At 35.5% G+C, this 27,947-nt stretch overlaps 2 protein-coding genes across 2 annotated transcripts in view; both read right to left on the bottom strand.

The window, feature by feature from the left end:
* The window catches only part of LOC137924158 (fatty acid synthase-like), a 27,793-nt gene extending 10,445 nt beyond the window's left edge, over nucleotides 1-17,348 (bottom strand). The window contains exons 1-15 of the mRNA XM_068767508.1: nucleotides 17,169-17,348; nucleotides 15,581-15,738; nucleotides 13,374-13,622; nucleotides 12,443-12,527; nucleotides 11,672-11,803; nucleotides 9,970-10,079; nucleotides 9,198-9,348; nucleotides 8,256-8,427; nucleotides 6,818-6,930; nucleotides 5,508-5,672; nucleotides 4,304-4,473; nucleotides 3,217-3,366; nucleotides 2,284-2,475; nucleotides 909-1,026; nucleotides 520-676 (exon numbers count right to left, since the gene is read on the bottom strand). Coding sequence (XP_068623609.1) covers nucleotides 520-676; nucleotides 909-1,026; nucleotides 2,284-2,475; nucleotides 3,217-3,366; nucleotides 4,304-4,473; nucleotides 5,508-5,672; nucleotides 6,818-6,930; nucleotides 8,256-8,427; nucleotides 9,198-9,348; nucleotides 9,970-10,079; nucleotides 11,672-11,803; nucleotides 12,443-12,527; nucleotides 13,374-13,622; nucleotides 15,581-15,690 — 2,074 coding nt within the window. The 5' untranslated portion in view covers nucleotides 15,691-15,738; nucleotides 17,169-17,348. The remainder of the gene's footprint in view (nucleotides 1-519; nucleotides 677-908; nucleotides 1,027-2,283; nucleotides 2,476-3,216; nucleotides 3,367-4,303; nucleotides 4,474-5,507; nucleotides 5,673-6,817; nucleotides 6,931-8,255; nucleotides 8,428-9,197; nucleotides 9,349-9,969; nucleotides 10,080-11,671; nucleotides 11,804-12,442; nucleotides 12,528-13,373; nucleotides 13,623-15,580; nucleotides 15,739-17,168) is intronic.
* Nucleotides 17,349-21,478: 4,130 nt separating this feature from the next.
* LOC137924410 (fatty acid synthase-like) lies at nucleotides 21,479-27,245 on the bottom strand. The gene is made up of 9 exons (XM_068767809.1): nucleotides 27,234-27,245; nucleotides 26,856-27,059; nucleotides 26,069-26,255; nucleotides 25,841-26,000; nucleotides 25,540-25,709; nucleotides 24,735-24,886; nucleotides 24,373-24,556; nucleotides 22,655-22,800; nucleotides 21,479-21,667 (listed from the first exon to the last, which is right to left on the bottom strand). Exons 1-9 carry the CDS (start codon nucleotides 27,243-27,245, stop codon nucleotides 21,479-21,481), a joined length of 1,404 nt encoding a protein of 467 aa, XP_068623910.1.
* Nucleotides 27,246-27,947: the final 702 nt, after the last annotated feature.

Here is a 27,947-nt window from a genome sequence, read left to right as displayed (position 1 = left end):
TTCTCGTTCAATATTCATTGACATTTTGAATGAAAATAATATAAAACAATCAAATTAAACTAAATCACCGTTTATATTATTTACGCAGGAAACGTGGACGTGCGGTCCGACAGACCGCGGTTAAAGTATAAAGTAAAATAACTCAGCTAATTTGTGTCTGCCGACACAACCTTTCATCTCAACGTTTCGGCGCTAAAACTAAAGCTACTGAGAACATTAAACGCGGGGAGCAAGGGGAAAGAGGTAAACACAAAAATTACAAACTCGTCCACAGTTAAAGGTTAAGTAACCTTCAATCAAAGAAAAAGACGGAATACAAACAAATTAAAATAACTGAAATAAATTATTAAAGTTTTTAAAAGGCGCGCTGTAGTTTATAAGAGCGCCGTTAGATGGAGCTAGCTGTCGATCAACTACTGGCGCCATCTATTGACTGGTGTCCAAAACAATCAAACATTAAAATTTTTTTTCTTTTAACCTTAAATCCCAAATGTTATATTAAATATTATTGATAATTACTGGCTATTGACGATATTTGATCTAGCAGTGTAGGTCTGGTGGCATGTTTAACCTCAGCAACAAATGACCCAGAGCCAGAAGACAGGGCTGACTCCACCACGTCGGCCACAGCTGCCCACGAGACCTTAGCCAAAGTGTTAAACTTCACATTCGAATCCTGAAAACAATATTTTTACAGTGTATATAGGAAAAGCTTTTAATCCCAAAGTGGTAAAGTTCACATGAAATTTCGTACGGAGATTGCGGCTAAAATACTTTTTAATATTGAATTATTTAGCGCGTCTGAATTAAATTTAAGTAACCACAAATAATATACTTCTTTGTATTAACTTTTGATTCAAAAGCCATTTTCTTCTCCAATGATTCAAGTAAAAAAACATTTTACGTACATAACCTTGTTTTTCAAACAACGGTAGACTCAGTGCAGTACCCGGTAACTTCTCCTGTATTCTAGAATGAACTATGGACTCGGCAGCGGTGCTGTCTGAACCCACTACCAGGAAGTACCTGAAAAAAAATCAAAATAGTGTTTACATTTATTTTATTACTAGATTTTTATTTAGTTCTTACTAAGCAGTTAGAAAAGATACAAAAATACGCAACAGGACCCCTCGTAAAATGCTTACTACAATGATCAAAAGAATGATCATAAAAATTTCCTTTAGAATTTCCCATAGAATGCATTAGATTGGTTATTAGAATTACTATAAAAATTCCCACAATAATACAAACTGCGAGTACTATGATCGCAGAGATGCCCATTAGACTTCCCAATAAATATTAAACTTACAAGAACGTTTAGAAAAGTGCCGTCTGGAAGTTTCCATAAAAATGTCCACCAATACCTGCTAAAATTCCTATATCAGGACTCAATATCTACGATACATCTCAGACTATATGTATAAACAGTATCAAACATATATTTACCATACATATCTGTCAAATATTATTGAGATTATTCTTAATATTAAATAATTACAACATTTAAATTTAAAAGTAAGCTTTTATTTTGTATTTAACTCTAAGTTGTTTAGATCCACTGAAGGAAATAGCCAAGTAATATCTCCTTGAGTCATATTAAAAAAAAGAATGATTAAAATAGACAAAAGAAGTTCCTAGATGTCTTACTAGATGGCGCTCAATGTAATTTACATCGCGCTATCGTTCGTACGCAGCCGGCGAAACATTTATATGCTATCAAACGATCTCTTGAAACGAGAACGGCTTGTATATCACAAGAGACGCCAATCCCCGATCATATTATATAGGAAGAAGCGCTGCTATATATATATTGCCCCGGCGAAATTATTAATGAGAAAAGTCTAGGTTCGGTCTTTTTGGACGTGCTAGAGTCTAAAAATTAACCGGAAATCCATTGACCATTTAAGCCAAGGTCCCATCTATTGAGCCTAAACGCCAGATCACTCCATGGTGCACTTTCCTAAGATCAATAACCTAATCATATATATAGTAGACTGTAGCAACCCGAGCCTAGGCCCTGAGAGAACACTGGAGCTTCATTATCAAAAAATTATTTTTTAGGCCAAGTGCTATTTACGCTCTGTCCTATCCAAACCGTGGAGTAATAATTCTATTTGGGCAGCTGTGTAATCAAGATAAAAATAAATTGGGATTACTTAAACGCATATGTGTGTTATTTTGCAACGCGTCCACATCAATATCAATATAAATATTTACTTTTTAACTTGTTATGCTAGACTTTTATGTTCGAATCATTTTATTAAAAGAGCAAGCACAACTTACTTGAGATGTGGACACAGTTGTCTTGATGCGACGTCTAGATTGTACAACAATGACTCGTCCGATAATTCACTTTCGCCGGCTGCGACACAAATACCGTCCACTTGTCCAGATGTTAAGACATTACGAACGTTGTCCACGTCTTTCAAGTCCACAGAGGACATTTCTACCTTCACTCCAAGTGTTTTCCAAGATCTGAAATTATTAATACCTCATTAGTGTGACAATAAAAGTGAGTCGCGGGATCCATTCCCGGGATATAATTCACAATTAGCTCAATCCTTATATAGGATTGTCACTGCTCACAAATTAGTTTCCACTCTTAGTAACCAATAGGTTAACAGCACATGTTAAAAACGGTCAGCAAATAGTAGTAATCAAAAAGTAATCAAAAATTGTTCGATGTTAATAACTTACAACTAACAATTTTTGATTACTAAGATTTTTTACACAATTCATATTATTGCACGTAAAACTTCTTAAAATAACCACCTAGCATCATTCTACAAACTTACACGATGTGATTTCAAATAAAGATTCCAAATTTTAATTGAGTATTTTTAAGCATACAGCCTTGAAAATGATTGCACGCTGGTGGAGACATTTTCAAATTAAGACCTCTTTTGGTGTCTGAAGTCGTAAGCTAAATGTTTCCTTTTATGTCACCTACACAGGAACACATAATAGAACCTTTATTCTCCTTTTCAGCTGATGAACACGGACACTATGGACGCATAGTTCTCCCCCAGAGATTAATATACCTTAACTATACCTTTTGGAGTACCTGTCCGCGTCGCGTCTACTTGCCGGTCACCACCGGAAAATCTTTCGGCCCATCATCACAGAATCATTGTTCACAGAGTTAATTTTAATGTACTTCTAATTTACGTGTACTGCTGGTGTACCTATGTGTATATATTAATAAATATTACTAACTGTAACTTATAGTTCAAATAGCCGGTTGGTTGAGTGCAATGCAGGTGCATCTTCCTTAAACCGCTTGTCACAAGTCGATCTGCTATTTTGACCCCGAGAGCATCATCACACAGCACCAGGAAGTTGGACTCTGGAGTAACGACGAAGCTTCTGTAACGTGAAATTTAATAATGCAAATTTCAGCAAACAAATTTATACAAATAGTTCTTACGAAAATTGTATTTTATAATGTAGTCATCTATTTACTTGTTAATTTTAGTCAATTATAATTTACATATCATAAAGAGAAAAACAGCACAATTGATAGAAACAATAAAAATAAAATACTAAATTTAGTTTTTAAATAGTTAACAAATCTTTTATAAGTCTGAGTTTACGTATATAATAAAGTTACTAAACATATCTTAGACCTTTCTTTTCTTAGTTTGTTAGTAGCGGCTATAAAATTAATGCACAGAGTGTGCATTGTATGAGATTGTATTCCAGGAATCGAACCCGCGACCGATGATTCCAAGTCTCAGTCCTCCACTGGTGGGCTATCAATTTTTAATAATAAGGTTTAACTTTTCTGTCGTGATATATAGTGTTGCCTTATAAGCGTTTATAAAATCCGCCTAAACCTCGTTCACTTAATTCAAAGATTATCTCAGGAACTTCGGCCTAATATTACCTGATTAAACTAATTGCATGTCATAAATAAACTTGAACTTCGGTTAATTACCACAATGGCAATGCATGGGTTTCTAATAATAGTGAGGTAGTTAGTGGGTAGTGGGTATGTCATACAGCATGAGCAGATAGCGGTTCTTGCTTTAAACTTCTGGAATGGAGACCGCCGACCTAAGTCCACCTTCCACCCCCGAGACCACCCCTGACCTCATTAAAGTTGCCGACGCTAAATATACTCCCTGAGTTTATAGGGGGAGCTGTCCAGTATTGGATGACCTATTGCTGAAATTATATAAGAGCATACGAATATTTCAATCACATCCATTTAATAAATTGATTATAAAAAAAAACGAGTACTTTGTAGGAATATAAATTTTCAACACACCGTAATAAGGTAAAGTAAACCTTTGTTACGTACTTCCGGTAAGGGAAATCATTGTTATCCAGACGCACTAGAAGCCGCCCGCCCTGCCGCCTCGCGCGTAGACTCTCGAAAGCGAGGGCGATGTCTTCGGGGTCGTACACCGTGCGGGTCAGGGGTCGCACCTCGCCGCTTCTTATCCCGGCCCGCACGAGGTCACGTAGGCGCTAGAAAATTACCTTAAATTATTCTCAGTTAGTAAACGCGAAAAAGAGGAATTTATAACTTTTATTATACTTTCATTGTGAAAATAAAGACGGAGTAATTCTATAGACGACACACGATTTATATATTTGACTATGCTCTTATGTACATAACATTGATTTGGATGTAGATCAGCTCTACAAAGATGCCTTCTTTCGTTAAGTAACAGTAAAGTGCAGGCTCTCCCTTCACGTCAGAGTGTGGGGGTATCATCATCATTTCAACAGATGTCCACTGCTGGACATAGGCCTCCAACACATTGCCAAGGTCACTTGTTTACCTTGTATCACGTCTTGCCTGTCCTGTGGTCTCCAGTCCAGAATCTTAAGGAATCGTCTGTTCTACGCACTATGTGGCATCCTCTATCTTTTTATGACATTAACAATATTGTCTGTTCATCTAAGAGTTGAGGGAACTTCGGTCGATGGTCTTTACTCCAGAACTTTACGGTAACAGTAGCTAAATATGGAAAGAACGACGACATCCACAACGAGGAAATTCATCCCGGATGCCTTATCAGCCTACCACGTACTCCTCATGTTGACGGGGCACGAGGGATTCTCGGAGTACCTGCACAGGTTTAAGGAGAGTATCTCGTGCATCTGTGACCAGGAAGTGGATCAGAACATGATGCACATTGTCAACGGATGTCCTGTATTTGGAGGACTCCACCCTGATCTCAAGGTCGAAATGGGCAAGAAAGTGAAAGAGGAAAGTGTCGCCTCACTCACGGACGACATCAAGTGTCGTCCTGCATTCATGAGGTTTTGCAGAGAAGTGGTGCATCATGCCATTGCTCGGAACAAGAGCAAGAATTAAAATAAAAATGAAAAAAATATCTTCACCCGCATTGTATCGTCCCTGTCCCAAACATAGCAGGGGGAGCGAGTATTAAAAACATCTCTTCATTGCTAATTCGATCACACAAAGAAACCTCATATTCATATATACTCCTTGAGGGTGTACTTAAATTATATTCGATCAGTGTCACGCTTACCATCATATCATCTGTGTAGTTTTGAGTGAAGATCGAGGAGAAGTCGACGCATATATACGTTCTTCGATTTTTCAAGAATTTCAGACCGAACGAGAACGCCTCCTCCGTCACCGCCAAAGCCGTGTCGATGGCAGTTCCACACGACGCGCAGCAGCTCAGCGCCACCTGTACAACAGTTAACAAACTAACATGATAACAATGAACCGGGGAATAAGCTGCAAATGTTAGAAATCTACTACAATCTGGTTTTGGTCCTCTCGGGTGCACTTGAGTCGGAATGGCAGACGGCTATCGAATGACATCCAAAGCCGAGGACCTCTCTCTAAATCGCCATATCTAAGTACTCAGCAACCTCTCAAGCTGGTAACACGGTAGGATGTAAAATAGATGTATTATTGACCGTTCATCACTCTGTTCATCGTCATCATCATTTAAGCTGTAGAAAGTACCCTGCTGGACATACACCTCCCTTCATGTTCAATGGGAACTGACCTGCATCTATCGTCTATTACTGTTATTTATTTATTTAATTGTTTATTTACTCATTTATTTACTACTTCGTTTATTTATTTATTTATTTCAAGGTTACATTGTAATCAATACAAAAATTACGAGAGTAGACTTAAAAGAAAACTAAACAGAGGATAGTGTAGTATGTATGTGTGTGTGTGTCGATTAATGATTCTTTGCATGTATTGCATAAAGTATACAGTATATATCATGAAATATATATTGTATATAATTTAAGTGTGTAACATAAAAGAGTGTTATTTATTTTTATTTTCTGTATTTTTTTTCTTTTTGCCTTAAAGATATCTCTTTTTTAAGATTTTTTTTTGGTAGTTTTGTTAAATATCACAAAGTATTTTACAATATATTTACGCGAAAATAAGAAAACATAATCGATGATTCCAAGAAAGAAAGAAAATAATAAGTAATATTTATGGCCAGACTGAGTATTGTTTTATTAAAACACTGATGTCAACTTATATCGTATCATTTCAGCCAATGTATATCCAACGTAAGCTTGCCCCGCAAGGGGTGCTAAAATACTCGAGAAAATTTCACGACGTGAAACAAATAAAAATTCCTTTGAACGGTGTTAACTTTTCTCGTTTTACAATCACCATCGGACTTTGGTTATCTCACATCCTTGCTATGTAACTGTACAACTGTATTTATTTTATACATTAAATACTCTATATTGCAAACGTAAAAGTACAGCGGGCTTTACTCTCGAGGCAATTACTTAATTAAAATAAAATAACTCATCACCATAATTTGGTGAAAATAATGCACGTTCAACATACGTTCTTGAGAGCGCCAACCGCGTTGCTGATCACAATATCACAGCCCTTGCCGCCTGTCCCTTGCATCACCACTTGGTGGAACGACGCGTTCAACGAAGTACCTATGTCGCTTTCTGAAATCATAATTCAAGAAGGTTTAATATAATTAATTAGATACACTATACGTTTTTAGAATTGGCCGGCTAAAAATAATATTTAAAAAAAAGTAATTTGAATTTCGAACATATATTTTTTTATTTTTTTTAAAAATCTTTTTATCATTTATTTATACGAATTGGCGGCAACTTAAAAGGTTCAATTCAGCGTACGATCTCATGATAGACTACGGTCTTCTTTCTTCTTCTTTTGAACCAATAAACGCACATCACAATGCATATGCGTCCTCTAATGATGGTCACCGTGACCGGTGTAGCGCTGCCCGCGTCCAGGGAATTCCCGCGACGAGAACCTTTCGACTCCTGCGGCCATTGATGGCACGAGCAATGTACACCGCCCACTGCCATTTCAGCACGAGCTATTCTTCTTTGACAGTAACTTTGGTTCATCTGCGGATCTCCCCAAACACAGCTCCCTCTATTGCTCTCTGGGTAAACATGAGCCTTTACTATGGACTACACAACCTCGTCAAAGACCTTCGTCTTCAATCATTGTGGTATTTTGGACGAAAAGATGTTTGTTTCAAATCGGCTTTCAAATTTTGAATTAGAACGAGCAAGAACGGTTTGACACAAAAGTATTGTGACATATGGAAGGTGAACAGTACATAGGCAACGAGGAAACTAAAGATGCCTAAACTAGACTTGACAGAGTTATGAGTAATTTAAGTTAAGAAATACTTCGAGAGACTAAACACTGGCATTCAGAAACGCGAGTAAAAAAATAAAATAAAACAAGGGCACGGACGCTTAAGTTGATTATATGTAGAAGAAAAAAGACTTGTTTATATTATCTGTGGCGATGTTCATTAAAATAACAATAAAATGACAATTTGACAGTTATTTCGTGACATTTAAACCATCAACGATTTATTATTTATTAATATCTGTCCTGGTAGACTGTTGAAGCATTGGCCTTTTGCATTTTAGAGGAAAAAATATTTTAATAAAAATCTTATAAGATCTATTATGAAACTTATTAAAGAAGACGTATGTAATCGGCAAAGTGATTCTCTTGTTACAGCGAACAAGAAAATAAGCAAAGTAAAATAATTTTTCATTATTATTAAATAATTATAAACAAAAAAGCAACTGCACTGCAGTTCATTCCTAAAAAATTAAGCGCGAAAATGTTTAAATATATATTTGGGGCATTAAAACTATATCGTTCTGCCAGAAGAAAGACTATCTTCGATATGATAACCAGGTGTTTCCTCAGAATTCGTTTAGAAAGAAGAAATCCCCTGATACAGTTGTAAAAGAAATTCCATGTTATTCCTCACCATTCAACTTCGGGAATATCTGCATGAGCAATTTCTTTTTATCGTCGTTACTGACTGTGGTGAAAACCCTGCAGCCGTGCGCCAGCGCAATGGATATGACAGCCTGGCCCATGGCACCAGCTCCTCCTATCATCAGAATTTTCATTCCAGGTCTTAAACTCGCCTTCAGCTCCTGAAATTAAACTGGTGTATAGCAACGGAGAATAGTATGAATTATGCTTCATAGGTTTGTGGTAATTATTTAAAGGTAAATGATATTCAAATATCAAACATCATGTATCACGGATTAAGCATTTTATCCGGTGATCATGTTATAAGGCATGAAATCTCATTTGGTAATGGTAAAATACCTAACTGGCCCGACAAGTATCCAGTTCTGAATCACATAAGTCTAATCACCAAAGACTAAATTTGTTTGAATGGTTTTTATCCTTTATAGGAGAATCATTCAAACTCTGTCTCGCCTGATGTTAAGCGACGACGAGGTCTATGATACTACATGTAAGCATAGAAACCTATCCACTCTTGTCTTGAACACTCGTTCGTCACAGGATGGTTGATTATAGAATTAAAAGTTTTAAAAGGGTGAATGTTTAGCTTATTTTTTGTCAATTAATGTAATTCACAACCTGTTTAAAAATCAATGGTTTTAGAAATATTAAAATCCAATAGTGAAAATTTTAAACTTAATTATTTTTTATTATCTTTCACTTAAGACTTTGTACTGCACATCGTTATTTGTCTTGTCGCAATCCGATAGGGTTTTAGATTGATCACTTTATATAAGCATTGGAAATAGTTGTAAAAGCTTCAAAGTTCTTTGCTGACAAAAAACTAAACAAATTTTCCTATTTAAGGCTTTTAAATCAATAAAACAATCACGCTGTATATTCCTGGCAGTATTAAAGTACATAAAATTAGAAAGAAAACAAATTCACTAACTAGACAGTAGTAGGCGAGACAGTAGGCAAGCGGTACGGTGGCAGCATCCTGAAGCGTCCACGCTGCAGGCACCTCCCACAGCAGCTCGCGTCCGGCGCGCACACTGCTGCTCAGAGCTCCCTTTTGCACCACTCCCATCACCCTTTCACCACTGAAACACAGGACCGTAGTAACATACATTGGTACTTCAAAACAAAGAGTTCAAGGAACAATTACAAAAATATTATAATCAAACATAAAAACTATAGACATTACACATTATACATATCCGATTATTGAAAATATGAAGTAGATTGAGATTAAATAAACCTATATAATGCAAAAACAATTCATTACAGTAATAAAAATATAACTTCTATAATGTCCTGCTGTCATTGGGCAAGGCCTATGTCCAGTGGTGGGCGTCTTACTGCTGAGATGAAGACGATGATAAAACGTTACTTGCCACCAAAAACAATATTGTAGTTAATACGTAAAATCATTTCGCAAGAAAGTATATATATATATAGATCTGATGTATTATTGGATGCAGGCCGCTTCGTCCGGCCGTATTGGAAATCTCTGGAAGAGGCTTAGATCCAGCTGTGAACCTCTTACAGCGGGAATGGTGATGATGTTGTGATAGTCAACTGAAAAAATATTGATTTCACTGCTGTTTTAATCATCAAATATCACATTTGATCTCAAACAGAAGAACAAGTTCACACAGCAGAAAAGGTTGGTAAAAATGATGATGTTCTTAATCCAACAGTAGAAACTTTACAACCGCTACCTTTCCGTGACTCCGCTGAACTCCATGCCGTATCTGGTGACGCCGCAACCAAGCGATAAAGTTCCAGAAACTTTCTTCAAGTCGTAATCACTGATGCCAGCATAGTGTACCTGGAATACATGGAATCGAGAATTTTAAACATACACTGGGAGACCTTTGGAAAGATTTGTTACATACTTAGATTGTATCAAGCATTCTAGAACACATAATAACAAGTTTTAAGTAATTTCAGTGCCTACAGCTTTGACTTATATAACACTTCCTTCATTAGTTTTCTTTAATACAGTTCACTAACCAATTTTATTTCCTCTATTTAACCCAACACTTTCCATTACTTTCTATAAAAACCGTGAATTTTGGGCAAATCGGTGTACATTTTTACTGATGTTACTTGCGATCTTTTAGTCGATTTTATAAAATTATAAATGACTTATATAGCATTTCACGGTACACCGTGTTCTATCTAATTCAGAATATACAATTTGTTCCAATGAATGTGTTACATTTAATAGTAAAAATAGATTACATATTGATAAGCCTACATAACCTTTTAGATATAAACTATTGAGTGCTGTTATCTTTTAACTTACTTTGTAAGTATAGGTGTGAAAAACCATCTAAACTTTTCAAACTCACGTTTTTCTTACGTCGAACCTAAATGGAGTGATTTTGGTTTTTAAATAAGGAATTTAAATTGTTTTTCTTTTGCGTACTCAATTAAAATAGTATGAATCAATAAACAATGTATGAAAAATATTAAATATAACATTTTTGCACGCAGTCGGTGTCTTACATAAACTGTCAAATAGTGATTTGGTTCATTGTAAGGATACCTAGCTGCAGTATATTTTAATGGAATCAGGCGTTACCTCGCGGAAGTCCATTCTAAGTAAGAAAAGGACCAATATTTAGCCACTTCCGCACATGTGTGCATGTGCGGAAGTGGCTAAATATTGGTCCTTACGCAGTATGTTGTTACGCAGTAAGCCCCCGTTTTACTTGCTTTGTGTGGGTCAGAGACGTTATATTTTCGAGTTAAACATTTTTGTTTCAATTTTGTATATTTTTTTATCATTCTCCTTTCTCTATTAACCTTTATCATTTTCCTCACGTCTTTTACATTTTATTTCATTCACCGCATTCTGATCTTCTTTATCTTTTTTCACATATCACCTTTTTTCCTTCATCTAAATTCCTGGTTACATTTAGCGTTTATTACTGCCTCTTTTTACTTTGTTTTCTTTTTTAACAATCTTTGTTTGTACTTTTACTTTTATTTATTTATTTAATCACATCGATTGATATTTTGATCTTTTATATTGTTTCGTGTTCTTGTCGGGTTTTATCGGAACCTTTTCTGCTGCAGTATGATTTCATATAAACGGACAGAGGTCATTCGCCCACAAGGTAGGCATACGACCTTTTTTGAGGCCGCCTATGTACTTCAGTGGATGTTTTCGGGTCAAAAATAATGGTTTATTACGAACTTTACATATGGACGTAAACGTGATGTTTAACTCTCCAGTATTAGCATAATATAACATTATACGGCGTTGATTTATTCGAAAGGTTACCAAAAAGAGAATATTTTAATTATTTGTAAATACCACTAGTACAAAATATGTCATTCCTATGACAGGAAATCTCCATATTCCGTGCCCTCACTGTCCTAATAGAATATTTTTGTATTTCATTAACTTACCCGGACTTTGACACCGGACTCCGGAAATTCATTTTCCATCGCCCAGTGTAAACTTTTTAAATCGCCGTTGCAATTGCTTCTCAATGTCGTCCTGGTCGTGCAATCTGTAGTGACGTCATCATCGACCAGATTCTAATAAAAAAAGTTACTCAATTAAAATTATCACTAATCAAAGATAATGTGAAAATAGCTTTATTATATAATACTTACAATTGTATTGGTTTTCTTGATCACTCAATAGAGAGTGTTCGACACGAATTGGAAATATCGATCTGTTAGATCTTATTATAGATTTATATAACATACAAGTCAACATTAACTATATATAGTATTTTACCGCCACGTACTAAAAAAAGCTAACAAGAAACTCAGTGGAGTTTGAATTTTTTAATGATTGTATTAACAAAACAATTTTTTTTTGGAAATTAGTACAATTCATTTCCAAACATATGTCTTTTCGTATTAATTGAATTTACCAACAGATAATATGACCGTTACCTTGTTTGTCATAAGGTTGTATATATTCACAAGCAAACGAGTGAAACACTTTAAAGAGCCTAATAGCGGGTAAAGCACAGTTTATTTTTATTCCTTAATTCTTGACTTCTTTCTTTTCTTGAGTTCTTTGAGAGATTCTTCAATTTACAAAAAATCAATGTGGATACCAAAACATATCTTAGAAGAGCCCATAAACTCAATTGCGTTCATTTCGTTACGATTTTAAAGTTTCTTAATAGTTGGTGATGATTTTAAATTTCAAACATCACATACCTCAGGTGACTTCAGCTCAAGGTTGTATCGCATCACAGCCGGTAAGTTACGGAACTTTACACTTTCCAGTAAAATCCCACCGCATCTGGAATATAGAGATAAGTTTAACAATAGGGTTTTAGTTTTTGTTTTTATCTCAATGATAAATCTTCTTGAGAGTATTTTCTTTTTACAAAATTAGTTCATCTTTTGTTCTACATCATCGCATGGATTATTTGCAATCTCCCATCATCTCTCTCATTAAGGCATTTCGCTCAAATTTAGTGATGATATTGAGTAAGCTTTCATTTTGTACGTTCATAATATTTAGCCAATTAATAGACTGCAGACTTTGATCACCTACACAAGGACTTTGTAATAGTCCTGAACCGGACTTATTACAAGTCTATGGTTATTTTGTACTTGAACACTACAGCTGCATTAACTTAAATATTTAAACAGTTTCGCTAAACATATTTTCTATTAGAGAAAGCTTATAGTAAATTTCAAACCGTTGCATCTATACTAAAACCTTTTAAACTCTGCTAGAATTAAATTACAAAAAAGGTGTATTTCCTTAAAGACCAGAGCATACTCGGATTAACTTAAAAATAAAAACAGTTTTATCAGTTTCAAGTAAAACTATTTTTTGTTACTTTGAGAGTCCATATTTTTCTTTATTTGTATTACTACTGTTAACGAATATGTGGTCTTTTATTTCTTTTCACTTTGAATCATTGGATATATGTCATTTATCTTATATATACTTGTCATGAGATGTTGTGGTAGTTAGAAAAAAGCAACATTAAGTTATACAACATTATTAAGTTAGACATAAGTGGCCATTGCTTAACCAAGAGCAATATCGGAGCAAAAAGACTGAGCTTATATTGTAATTTTTAACCATGTCCACTAAATTCGCGACTCTTTTAAAAACATCACGCAACCTTACCTTGTAAAATCATGGACGTCATCCAGAACAGTATTCAACACATTGCCTTTTCCCATCATCAAGGAATCTCGGTGCAGGTCCATGTCGATACACAGCCTCCGAGCGTGAGATGGCTGGGTCCCGACCGCCTCCTGCTTTAATGCGTTCAGCTGCAGCAGCCCATCTATGACTGTCACCCAGTTGTCGCGCCACGTCAGCTCGGCTGACGTCAGCGACGCATCAGCTCGGAGAACACTCAGGAACTCGTCGCTGGTAACAGAACAATACATTATAATTACTGAAATTTTCCTACCTACGATAATAATAAAAATCGGTAAAAAAACTTAAGTTAAACGGTTTTATTTGATCCCCATATTGTGGTGGTTGTGGAAAAATATGTACCTAGTCCGCCATATTGGAACAGCGACCACCTTGAATTTTATATTTTGACATAATCATCGTGTTTTACTAGTGTAGCCCTTTCATTTGATACCCATATTGAGGGGGTTAAGGAAAAATATGTAATCCGCCATTTTGTATCGGCGGCCATCTTAGATTTAAAATGTTATTGATTTTATTATATTGTATTGTCATCTAAATTAAATGCGTGTACCAAATTTCAGATCAATCTGACAACGGGAAGGTGCTTAAATTTCAATTTCAAATTTGGACTCAAATAAATAAACAAATAAATAACGTGCGGGTCGAACTAAATAAAACCGTTTAAAAATACAATTAATGGACGGTGACCAAAAACCCGCCTTATGTGTTCGATCAGGTCTGAACGACGCACGATACCGCCGACGACTGGCACAGATTGCGTTACATCCTGCGCGAGAAACTTTCCAAAAAGTATCGCCTTCCTCAGTGAAGGATGCGACGCAAGCTAGTCGGTTAGAGGAAATATAAAAAGAAACAAACCAGCTGATAGATTAGTGAATTGAAGTGGCAATGGCAGTCGAATGGCAGGTCAAATGGCACGCAGAAAAAACAGCCTTAATGTTAGTGGAGACTACCTATCAGCAAACACAGCGTAGAACATCTACCCATGAGATAGGGAGACAAAGTTGTTGACACCGTCAATGAGCAAGTCACTTCCAACCGATCCATTTAGAATTCTATGGGAAAAGCCTATATCCGACAGTGGACATCCTGCTGTAACCATAATGCTGAATATTTAATGGATTCAGGCGTTACTTGCGGAAGTCCATCCTAAGTAAGAAAAGGACCAATATTTAGCCACTTCCGCACATGCAGTCGTAGTCGTGCAAGAAAGTGCACCGCCCGCCAGCCCGCTGATAAGTGCGTATGCGGCAAAAAATGCGTATTACACAACTGCCACCGTCAAATCACTCAACACGTGTTTGACCCCTCCATGGGGCGTCTTCAGGAGTAATGTTACACCGATTAGTGCCAAACACAGAGTGCCTGGCACTCTGTTTTTAGCACGGAGTTATGTTTGTCATGCACTGGCTGTTCGACTGCTAAGTTCTTTCGAAATTGAACAGACATTAACATGCACCGCTCTGTATGTTATGTCTTTGAATTTATTTCTTAGTGACTCCCGTGAATCCCAGCGCATCAGTTCTGTGTATCTCTCCTTTCGATCTCAAACCGAAATTAAAAATAAATCTCACAGTAAAGTAATACCAACTGTCAAATATTTTACGTAAATCAAAACAAATAAATGATTTTTACATGCCATATATTCAAATCAAATAGTTATATTTTTCCCAAAAATATATATTAAGGTTTACAATGGAAATTTAATCAAATTATTAGTCTGCTTATAACTGTGCATGAACTGTATGGAATGCAAATGTATGAGTAAAGGAAACAAAGAAATAAGAAAATAAATTAAGCAAAAAAAAATTAATAAAGCAAAACAGTACAATATGTAAACCTAATAAAAAAAATGAAGCTTTTTTTATATCACATTGAATATATATATATACACACACACACACACACACACACATATATATATATATATATATATATATATATATATATTGTTCCTATTGCACTGCGAGTGTAACATACCTTTTGATAAAAATGAAACGAAAAATAGAGCTATGCATCTTATTAACCTTATTACTACTAATATATAAATATAATCGAAATTACATAAATAAATATATAATATATGAGAAGTAATATCTATTTATTTATATAATATATTTATATGAGAGAAAAAGAGTGTAGGATTAGGTTTTTGTACATTGTACCTGTAGAAATGTCCTTTGTCCTGGAGCAAGTTGTATATGTCATCTGAATTCAAGTCCAGTGCTCCCAGGTCCCGCGCGGGCGCTTTGAAAACCCCTTGCAGATCCGTCATCTCCAGGGAAATGTATCCGCAGGCAACTTTGGTGAACTCGTCTGATACCTAAACAGACATTACCTTTAAATATTTGACTCTTAAATAACGGCAAATTATTCATATGTAACATAACTTAATAATTTCCTTAAAAGCTAAATAATACAATAAAATAGCTATTTTACATTAAAATTTCAAAAAGAAAAAGTACCTATATACTATATTTATATATATATATATATATATATATATATATATATAAACGATCTAAAATTTACCTAAATATCTTCGTTAAATGGCTTAACATTTTTGGCATTTTGATATCTTGTTTATATTAATCTTGTAGAAATTATTCATGTCATCACAAAACATATATGCAATATGTATACAGTAACGTTAAATTGCTAATTAAAATTTAACTAAAAAGTTTTTTTTTTTAATAACTTTGTTTAATAATTTTAGATTTTAATAAAATTATTAATAAGATATAAAATCTAGATGCTACTAATATTATATTCATTAAATATAAATTTATTTAATTTAATAATCTATTTATTTATTTAAACTTTTGTACACCAAAACTACTAAAATACAACAAAAACAAAGGGTAACAAAATAATATACATCGTAACTAAAAAAAGATACAATTTATATGGTGGTACAAGAGGCGGTCTTATCGCACGAGGCGATCTCTACCAGACAACCTTTGGATAGAGATGTGAGACATGAAGGATAGGGCAGTTTATGCTGTACATACATACAAAAAAATAATAACTTTAAATATACTACACATTTTAGTGTACAATGCATTTGCACATATACATAACATACATATAAATGAACAAACATACTTATAAATGTATATATATAAATATATGTATATATATATATACATAAATATATATATATATATATATATATATATATATATATGTGTATATTTATATATATATATGTATAATTTTTGTACCTAAATACCTGTTCGTAGATCTGTTTAAGAGCTATATACACATGTTGTGGTAAAATAACCGCGAAATTCAGCTAAATAACTTTAAATAACACCGTTATATTCCTTCAAATAATTTCCTCAATTAATAAAGTGTTTGTTAACCATATATAACTCTTATTAATTTCGTTATAAGGCGTTTTGATTGTATCATTAAATAACTTCGCAATATGTTGTTATATACTTATAAAACACAGCTGAATAGCTAATTTTTTTTAATAAAAGAACTATGGATGTTATCCTTTAATACCGTTATATTCTCGTTGTTATTTAGTATACATATTAAAAGGATAATGTTTCCATTAAATGGTTCAAATTTTTTTTATATAGTACGTTTTGAATGATCTGAGCATCCAAAGTCGCTGGACACAACAAGTATTAAAGTAAGTTTATACGTGTGCAATGTTATGCTATTAGCATATAGCTGATATTACTTTAAAATAATATAGCGTAGCTATTTATAATAGCATTGGTTAAGCGATTTAGAAGTTACATCAAAGCGTCCGGAGCCGACGTGGTGGGTCACGGTGAGACAGATTTGGCGCTGGTCGTGCAGGATGGGCTGCGAGAAGAACTGCACGTCGCGAAACTCAACCGACTGCCTGGTGGTCAGACCGTGCGCTGCCACACACACGTCCCACGCCGCCACCAGCGCCGCGGCGAATGGGAACACCGTTTCACCTTTAAGAACAGATCCATAGAGAGCATTTTCGTTTGACAAACCTGATTTATAGTACTTACAACCACAAGTAATTGAACATTTTTATATTGTATGTATGATATCAGGGGGTGATCAAGCTCTTTGATAGTGCGAGCCATTTTTCGAAATTCGAAAATTTTGCGAGACGTAATTAAATACGCATTTAAAACACGCAAAGGAATGTTTTTTTTGTACAAAAACATATTTATTCAAACAAAAATACAAAATACGTGTATTGAAGTTAGATATAATGGCACCCGTGTACGACAGTACTCCTAATAATACTTAAGATGCCGGTTAGTTAATTACGATCTGTGTTTGGATGTCGCTAATTTTATGTATAATAATAATATTTATTCACGCTAGTAATTCGTTTAGATTTCCAAGGATTTGACATGCGTTATATGAATTTAAATATTGAAATAATTCGACAATCAATCGGAGTTAAAAATAATGAGAGCGCCGCATGTGGCTCGCGGGCCGCAGATTGGCCACCCCTGTATTATATTATTCTGTGTTTCACACTGTCAGACCCAAGAGTCCATAAAAGTTATTGACGGCCTGTCGCATTTAACTGCAGAAATAAACAAATTAAAATAAAACATGTTACAGATAATCATTTAATTTATTCACAATAAGATAGTTATATGATTCTCTTCGCTTTATTTATAATGTGATTATAATTTTAATGTACTGCTTGTACAAGAATTTGTTTTCTTATAAACTGTAAACACAAATTTATTTTGGTTCTAATAGACGTCAAATGTTTGATATCTAAGGTAAAAGATTATTGTATAATTTGTATGGAAAAGAATGTATGGTTGTGGGATTCTTCCTAGGGCCAGAAAGTCTTAGAGCTAATAACACCACGAAGCCCCAAGTACAAGTGTGTATATTCATACAAGCTTTGACCATATTTATACCGATTTAATACTACCGAAACAATGTTCAACTAATTAAAATTGTCAGCCAATCACAGGTCTAGAAGTATTGTGGCGCGCTCTCTTTCGCCCGATATATATAAAGATTTATATTTCCGTGGGATTCCCCTTTTCTATGCGTTGCTGAGGATGACGTAATGAGTATGATGTAGCTGTTATATTGTAATGTGCATCATTATCGGTGGTAAATAATAATTAGCAACTCATTAATAGTTATAGAACTTTCTAAAGAGAAAAGGACCCTTATTTCTCCTTTCAGATATTTAAAATAATCGTTCCAACAGTTTTGTTAGCTAGCTATCAGTATGAAGCCTAAAAATTAACTACGATTGTTTCTCCGAGAGTAAACCGTCGGAATCGTCAAAATATAAGCTTCCTATCACGCACAAATTGTAAGTTTTTCTTATTCTCCCGCCAAAAACTTACAAAAGCTAAGCTTGTTGAAATTGAAAGAGAAATATGAATAGGCAACGTGTGTTTGGCACTGATAGCCGATGTAGAGTCATTCAAAATATTATGTTATTAAGAATGACATGACTTCTTCTCTCTAACCATTTACCGGCAGGAGAAAATAGGAAAATAACTTACCTCTTACAACACAGCCTTTTAAATACTTATATTCGTCATCATGAACACTTATTAAGGATTTGGAAGACGCCGCCAGTTTCTTCTCACCAGCGTCATAGAGAGGCAGTTCCCTGGAAATAATGATAATATAAGTTAGCCAGGTAAGATTGCAGTCGTTCAACGAGCCAAGGAGTGGGTTATGCTCAAAAGTTCTCCACCAAACAGTCGAATCAAAGTAACGGACATAGCATAAGATTAGCAGGTTCAGGTGGCAGTATGCAGGTTGCGTAACAAAGAATACATGGGCTATAGGACCTTATGAATCTGAAGACCACGGACTAGTAGGCTTGGCATAGGGTGTCTATAAATAAAGAGACGTTAATGTCATTGAAAGATACTTTTTTTATGGCCCCCGCTATTGGAGGCCTCTCGTACCCCTAATTTGTTGGGATCAGGGACTTTGTTTACAAATAAGTTTTTCAAAATTTTATCTTTATTCTTCACTCTCTTTCATACTTCTCAATTTCTTTTATTCTTACCTTTTTTTCTTCACAATATCTTTCATTTTGTTCTTTCATTCCTTCTTGCTTTCATCGCCTTCCTTCCATCATCTTATTACTCTTAGGTGGCTAGGTATATTATTTATTCTTTATTTTATTACTTATCCTAATTTTTAAATTACAGTTTTCTTTTTTTTTTGGATATTATTTTTTTTTGGATTTTACTTTTAGTTCTGTTATTTGTGCAATTAACTTCATATTTGCTACCTCAATGGAAGGTACTGGACACAGGCCGCTTTCAACTGATCTCATAAGAAATCTATCTGATAGCCAGTTATATACTAAATATCACCTTCCTAAGAGAAATAAACGACCTATAAATTTTCGAGTAATAAGGCGCATATCTAGAAAATATGTAAGTTATGTAAAAGACGCTATGGAAAGACTAATTCTACAGAGTATAGTATACAATATATATAGCTGGAGAACCTCTCAATAACTTTAGATCCTGAGATTCTCCAGTTCTCATATGGATGGATCATCGGAGTCCTAAAATCTATGCTGTTATAAGTTCTAATTTTGTAAGGTCATACGATCAAGAAAACCATAGTATGGTCACTGCAACTACTGAACCAACTGCAGCAAAATATTTGCACCCTGGTAAACGTTTAGTCTAAAACAAAATTTTGAATTATATTTTTCTTCTTTGTATGGAAATGCCCAAGAAGAGATCTCTCTCCATTTTAACTAGTATGTTTTCGGTAAGCTATTAGTTCTAACTATTAACACTTGGATCTTTTTTAAAAGGATGTTATATATATGATAAGTCGACCGTACCACTTCTCGTCGTGGATCCAATTCGGCAAGTGGGAAAGCGAAGGCGTTCCCGTCGACACCGGAAACTCTATCTTAGGGTAGATGTTGGCTATTTTCGGATTGAGGCCCTCGATGTATAATCTGAAAAGATTTTTTTATTACTCTAAGAACTGAGTGTTTTTAAAATCTAAAACCAACACCGTTGTCTGCCCAATTTCACAAAATTTCTTCTCATTTTTAAACGGTTTTAACGGGTCGAACTAAACCCGTACGGAATTTGTTTATTTGGGTCAAAATTACAAATTGAAATTTAAGCACTTTCCCGTTGTCAGATCGATCTGAAATTTGGTACACACATTTAATTTAGATGACAATACAATATAATAAAATTAATTAGATATAACATTATAAATCTAAGATGGCCGCCGATACAAAATGGCGGATTACATATTTTTTCTTAACCCCCTCAATATGGGAATCAAATGAAAGGGCTACACTAGTAAAACACGATGATTATGTCAAAATTCAAGATGGACGCCGTTCCAATATGGCGGACTAGGTACATATTTTTCCACAACCACCACAATATGGGTATCAAAAAACCGTTTAAATTAAAAGTTTTTTAACTGTATTTATTTAGCTAATGGACGACCTCTGCAAGACATAGGCCTCCCTCAAAGATATCTGTGGGTGTAGATGATGATATGTGTGGGTATATAATCGCGCCGCTTGGCAGGCGGGTTGGTGGTCGTAGTGTGGTATTATAATTTGAAAAAGACGCTGCTGTATATTCTCTAGAAATTTGTTAGACAATTCTATAACGGACTAAATGTGAATTATACGAGATCGTATCCCGGGAGTCGAACCAGCAAGCTTCGATCACAAGCCTCAGTTCTCTACCGCTATACTACCACTGCTCTCAAATAGCAAGCAATACACAAAAGGTTAACAGGAATTAAGGCAAGGTTTTACTCCAGTCTCTAAATTTCGTAAAATTAGCAACTTATTATATCCTTCAAATATCATCATTACGATATTTAATATTTCTAAAACCATTGATTATTTGATAAAATGTACAATACATGTCAGCATACAGCTATAAATTCACCCTTTTTAAAGCTATTTACAATCACCCCTATATAGTTATTTAAACACTAATGATATATGGGACAGTTATTGCATTTTTCCCATAGGCAGAGCAATGAAGGTTTTAACCCGAGTATTTTTATATTAAAATCAGATGAAGGTCTACTGTGAGCTTTAGATCGAAAGGTCAAACTTACTGTCCTATGGCCTTGAGGAAAAATAGCACATTGTCGGGGTGACCACGCTGGGTTAGTGGTACATTGCAGCAACCGGAAGGCACGGAGCGCTTGAGGATGGCCTGCAGCAGGCCATGCGGTGCGATCTCTATCAAAATCGCGTTAGCTGGCACGTGCTGCAAGGCTTCTTCAAACAGGACTGCACTCTGTAAAATATTTTTAGCTGTTTATAAAAGCATCTGTCAAAAAATGGACTCGACACAGAGGGTTTAGAGAGCCTGTGGTTTTGAATATTTATACCCATTGAACATTTGAGACATCTTGAAATCTAGACTTAACAGAAGTATATCTCTTACCCAGGGTAAGAGCCACTGCGAAGACCAGGCCAAGTGGCCAGGGGATTGGATGTGCGAAAAAGCAACTCATTCATTTTTATACACAAAAAATTTGTTTAGCAATTCCTCGTAGGCTGCAATTTCTTACATAAGGCAGCATTTAAAATGTCCCAATTAAAATAAATTTTTTTATCACCCACAACTCTAATTGGTTCGCTGTCTTCGTTTCAATTTAAATCAGCATGAACTGTCGTGGCAATATATGAAATTCATTAGGATGAAAGTGGCGCCATCTGTCGAAAGCTGGTAATAATAACTTAGAAACCTTCGATGACTTATGTACAACAACTTTGCTAAAGATCATCACACGATCAAATGCATAGTTTGCGATTCTATAAAGGACATACAGACAAATATTTATTTTGGTATATATAGATTTGTAAAACTTTTTGATATACACTTTTCACATACAATTTTTACTAATAGTAGAAGTATAGCTAAATATGAGTTTAACCGCACTAACCTGCTAATAAGTTAGAAGTGATTAAGATTTTAACTGCTATTACATACACCAGTAATATTCTAACGACTGCGACGAACAAGTAATATCTCTTGTTTAATAAAGTTAATTTTTAAGCAGTCGCTTAGCAAGGTCTGACAAACCTAATTAATTAATCCCTTTTCAATTCATATTCTAGAATCAAAAGTTTCTTAACGATAGAAGAAAGTAGTAGAAGTGTGGGAAGAGTGGAAGAAGAGCGGAAACCACGTGTAAATTTAATAATTGAACAGAAAGAGAGAGGTGATATCTCGTTAATCTAGCATCAGTTTTTAATTTCATTTCAAGGACAATGTTACCATCATATTGTTGTTGTGGTATTCGGCGCAAGAGTATCTGCCGGTGTACTCGTGGGCACGCTCCGCTGGTACTGATGAAGTAATCCAGCGCGCGCTGCGCTCTCGCGGTGTGATCACCTCCCTTAGGTAAGCCTTATGGATTTCATCTGTAATAAATACATTTACATTAAACACCCTTATTCTTTTCAGTTCGTCGATTACAGCCCATAGACACCTAATGCCAGATATAGGCATCCTCAAAGACGTAAACATAAGAAATATTTTGATATATTTATAAAATAGACATGTGAAAACGCTCCGCTTATGTCTATTGTACCATACGCACAAATCGCGTGGTACTCGACTACAAAGGCCTGCACCTCTCCCCGCACAGACTTGACGCGGCTACTGCGCGCTTGACGCACTTTTCTCATGCTTGCTTGTCTATTGTAACCAGTTTCTCTCGTTTCAATTTCTTTTCTAAATTTAGTTGCTTTCTTTGTCAATAATTACTTAAGTTCTTTCGATTCTATCATTGCTATAATTTCAACAGTTTAATTGGGTGAAATATTACTAATCTTCTCCCATACCATAATCGCCACGCCTGGTAGTCGAGTTCACGATCGCGTATTATGGTACGCAGAGGTCGCTGCTACCCAAAATCATTATTCATTCAAATCTATTTGCTATCAGCGGCAATTCTTTATACTTAACGTACTTATTCACACTTATGACTATTCCATGGCATACGATCATAATCGACCCCAGGGCCACCATTGCTCAATTACTTTCAAGTACCATGTAATAAATTTAAAAATCAAAATCATCAAAATGTACACTATTAACTAAATTATAATTCAGAACAACGCAAAATGCCTAAATGGTAGATAGATATCCTGGTTATTTTTCGTGACGCCCGTTATCGGACAAAAAAGTTTTGTTCCCCTATCTTATTTTTTTGGACTGGGATACATTTTACCCATACTTTTTCACAGACTTTCCTATTTTCACCCTTTCTCTCTCATCCTTCACATCTCTCTTTTACTTCACGTCTCTCTCTCATTCTTTCTTCTCTCATCTTTTATATTTTCTATAATTTTCACAGCCAACCTTGTAATGATTGATTGAAAGATGCTGGACGCCGACCGCTTCCAATCAATCCAGTTTAAAATCTACAGGGATGTCCTATGTCGAGTATTGTCGTTCTGAGGATACAATAATGATGACTTGACCCTTGGAATAAATAGCTTCTACTACTATTTTTAGACAAATTTTTAAGTGATCTCTCATCTCTAAAACTCTGCTGTGTGCTCATTGCGATTTGAAAATAATATAAATAATTGTAGAACAGGTTATAAAGAAACTAAAACTTCCAGCGACCATTGGCTAGCCGTAAATTTGTTTCTCCTCCAAATCAGCAATTGAAGCAAAATTTAATCTCTGTCTGGCACTGGACTTAGCAATCTCTGTCATATAGCTAACATTTAGATAACGATTTGAAACTTCTAGAAGTAAAAATCGTGTTTATGATCATTTCTTAATGAAGGATCTTAAATCATATACAGAGATATTTATTTATTTAGGTCTTGGTGGAGTTAGAGCAGCTGGATGCGGTCAGAGGAATATCGGCCATTGTGGAGATCTTTCAGGAAGTACTATACCTTGCAGTGTGGCTGCTATTGGCGGAAAAAAATTAAATAAATAAATGATGGAGTTCTGAAATAATCATTTTTACTTACTGTAAGCCGCTATGTATGGCGAGTGGAAGGCAATATCATCCGAGGCGACAGTCTTAACAAATATTCCTTCAGCTTCAAGTTTCTTACTGAACTTCTCTATATCCTCAACAGGACCTGACAAGGTACAGGAGTCGGGGCCATTGCGACAGGATATGTAAATTCCTGGAGGACACATGTCACGCATCTGCAACGTTAGGCAAGATATAGCGGTTGTTGTGATCCTGATGACGTAATTATGGTACAGAGAAGCATTTGGAGGCGAGCAGCGTGGAACGGTCATCGTCGCATGCTTTTGGGGAGGCCTTTTTTATTGTAGGCTCGTGTACTATTAGTTCTAAAAGACTAATGTCATATAAATTTACCTTTTGATATCCCAATCCCACCGCGCACATAGCTCCTTTGATAACAGGAATTTCCTCGGCAACGCGACCCCGATAGTATGCAGAGAGAATCATTTCTTCCAATGTAAGACAACCATCGGCGTACCCGCAGCCAAGCTCTCCGATGCTGTGACCTGAAAAAACCACTTCTATTATATGTCGAAAGGTAATATGTTACGGTAGACAAGCATTGATGCCAGTTCAGTTTACAATCTCCTCTGTCTCCTTTATATCGCGGTACTATTGCGTCTCTAATAAATTCTTATTTTCTTTTAGTCTCTAAGATTCTTGGACCCCTTCAGCATCCCATAATTTTTTTTAATATATCATAGTCTGCTGTTCTAATGGCATCAACTCTAAAATACTATGAACTTGAAATATTTATCGCTATGTTGTACAAGCTGGGTGGTATTTTTTTGAGTTTTGCAATATATTCGATTCAAATTTACAAATACAAAGGTTGAGGACTCCACCAGCAAGGTGAACATTCAGAAGGTCATCAGATGCTCGATGCATTCCACATCCAACCGGTCTTATTAGAAAGGCCTACCCAGCAGTGGAAATCCAGAATTTGTGATGATGAATTAAGAAGTCGGACGATTTCGTTAAAGGGAAGGAACTCTTTAGGTGTTCATGGAATGCCCTGCTACCCAGTAAGAAAGAATAAATGGTTTTGTTGGATTACACTACGCTGTATAGTTATATTAGCTTGAATTCCTTTATGAACATCAAGTTAAATTGCTTGCTTTATATATTTAAAACATCAACAAAACCAACAACAGCTCACCGATGATGTTGTCCGGCACGATGCCCAGGTCCGCGAGGACGTCGGTGAGGGCTATTTGAATTGATGTTATGCCAAGAAGTGCGTTGAAGATACCCCGGACTGCGGACTTGTCCGTCGTTGTTATGATGTCGACGATGTCCACGCCTCTTGGTTCCAGAACTTCGTGAATTCTGTAAACATGGATAAATAGGGTCAGATGTTCATTCAATATAATCATAGAAATCAAATTTACAGAAGCATTATGTATCCTCAGCTGTTAGTATAATTACTAAAATATAAACAGAGTATTTTTAAACCTAACCTTTGTATAGTCGCCGCGAATCTGGGAATACGCATCAGCTGCCCACCCATCCCGGTCCACTGCGACCCCAAGCCGCTGTACACGAACCACACCGGCCGCTTCAATCCATCAAAACGCTCCACCTTCTCGCCAAGGCAAACAGTTTTATCATCTTCAGTACCTGAAGAGAAATGCAAATCATAAACAGGTATATTATTTCGTCTATCTGAAGGCACAGTAGTAACTTACCAAGTACTGTATATCCTCTTGAAAGATGACCATTTATTCTCTTCTCGTGGATGTGGTGGAGAAGAGCCAACTCCTCAGGGTTTATCAATCTACTTTTGAGGTAATTGAAAATAAATTCAACAGCAGATTCTTGTCTACCCGAAGCTAATACTAGATGCGGTATGCTTGAAACATAGTTTTCAATTTGCTGAAAAACAGTAATGATTTTGAAAATCTAAATTGTAGATAATCGTGAAATTATATTACAAAACCGCATGTATGATTTTAGGAAAACTGAAGGAAGAGTAACGAGATAAAAAGATTTACGCATTTATTTTATCGTAGGAACATCAGATACGACCTTGGGTACCACCTACCATGATATTTATTCAGGTAGAATCACAATACCGATGTCATTGTCGACATTGAACATTTGCGCTCTATATATGATATAATAATCCTCAACGTCTGAATTATCGTTGGCAGTGGAACAAAAGTCCAGATCCGACGCAGGAAGCACTGAAAGGATTGTACTTGTAAGGACTTTTAGGTTTCACGACGTGGTCTCCGGTTGATTGACTCTAGGAAATCTGATGCCTCCATTAGGATGTTTGGCCGAAACGAATGCCATTTTCTGGTGAGCCAATTCTTAAGAGAAGAGGATATTTCATATCTCTATTCTTTCCCCAGATAAGACTACGTATTGTCGTTGGTGGGTTGTACAATGTAGCGAGCCCTTGATCCTCTCATATAGCAATGATAATGAAGGTTTTAATATGTACAAGTCATTCAAATTATCAAGTCCTACCTTGGGTCTGTACTCGCAGTTTAAGAGGAGGTGAGCATTAATTCCATTGAGCGACAAGTTGTTGACGGCCACATAAGACCGGTTGAGCGGCTGGTTCTCCGACACCACCTGGATCCTACGGTCGCGTACAGCTGCAACATCTTCCCGCGGGTTCTTGTAGTGTAAATTCCCCGCCACTTGTCCAGTTTGATAGGCTAGCAAAACCTTGAAAAGAATTCAAATCGTGGTTCTTAATTTGAATTCGAGCGATTCAAATTATTTTAAACAAATATTTAGCCGTAGTGGCTAGCAACACGAAGCTTTGTTAAATGAACGCTATATACATACTGGATCATACAAATAAAACGAATCTGAATTTTTATGGACTCGTCTGTGTACATTTAGAACCATCTAGTTTTGTATTCTTTCCTCGGTGTACAAAAGTTACAACTAAATATAATCCATTCGCGAATATATCATGAAAACATACTTTAGTGATGGACACCAGAGCTGAAACTGCTCCCGTGTATCCGAAGTTAGACGTAACACTTCCGACCGGCAGCGCCCGAGTTCTCTTCTCACAGAACACTTTATCGAGTGCCTTTAATTCTGCCTCGTCTGCGTCTAGTACACCTGATACAAAAAGTATGACATTTTTTTTATTCAAGCATAATGATATCTGAATGAAAATACTAAAATAGCAATTTAAAAAAAAAGCTTTAGAACGATAAAGATCGAAGAACCCGTAAAGAAAAGAACGTCGCTAAATATTTTAAAAATATTATAAGAAAATTATAAATGAGACTATAAATATAAATAATGAATAAGATAAGACAGTAATAACGATAAGAATTTCAAATGGTAAATCGAACTGTAATACCACAAGAATGTGGCGAAGAAAGAGAGATCACGTGGGAAAGGATTGTTGATTAAAGGAAGAGTACAAGAGATGAGATGAATTAAAAAAGAAGTAGTAAAAGAAATTATAAAAGACGAGAGAGGAGAAATGTAATAAAAATTAAAAAAAAGGTTATGTTTCTATGTCCAAAATATGATAGGAGAAAAGAGAGGCCCTCAAAAACGAGGACCATAAAAAAAGAAAAGCAATGAAGA

Source organism: Battus philenor, unplaced genomic scaffold (assembly GCF_028537555.1).
Source record: "Battus philenor isolate CCGP_79_NKW_IND1 unplaced genomic scaffold, ilBatPhil1.0.hap1 SCAF_23, whole genome shotgun sequence".
Lineage (NCBI taxonomy): Eukaryota > Metazoa > Arthropoda > Insecta > Lepidoptera > Papilionidae > Battus > Battus philenor.
Note: the sequence above shows the minus strand (reverse complement) of the source record. Positions and strands in the feature narration are given on the sequence as shown.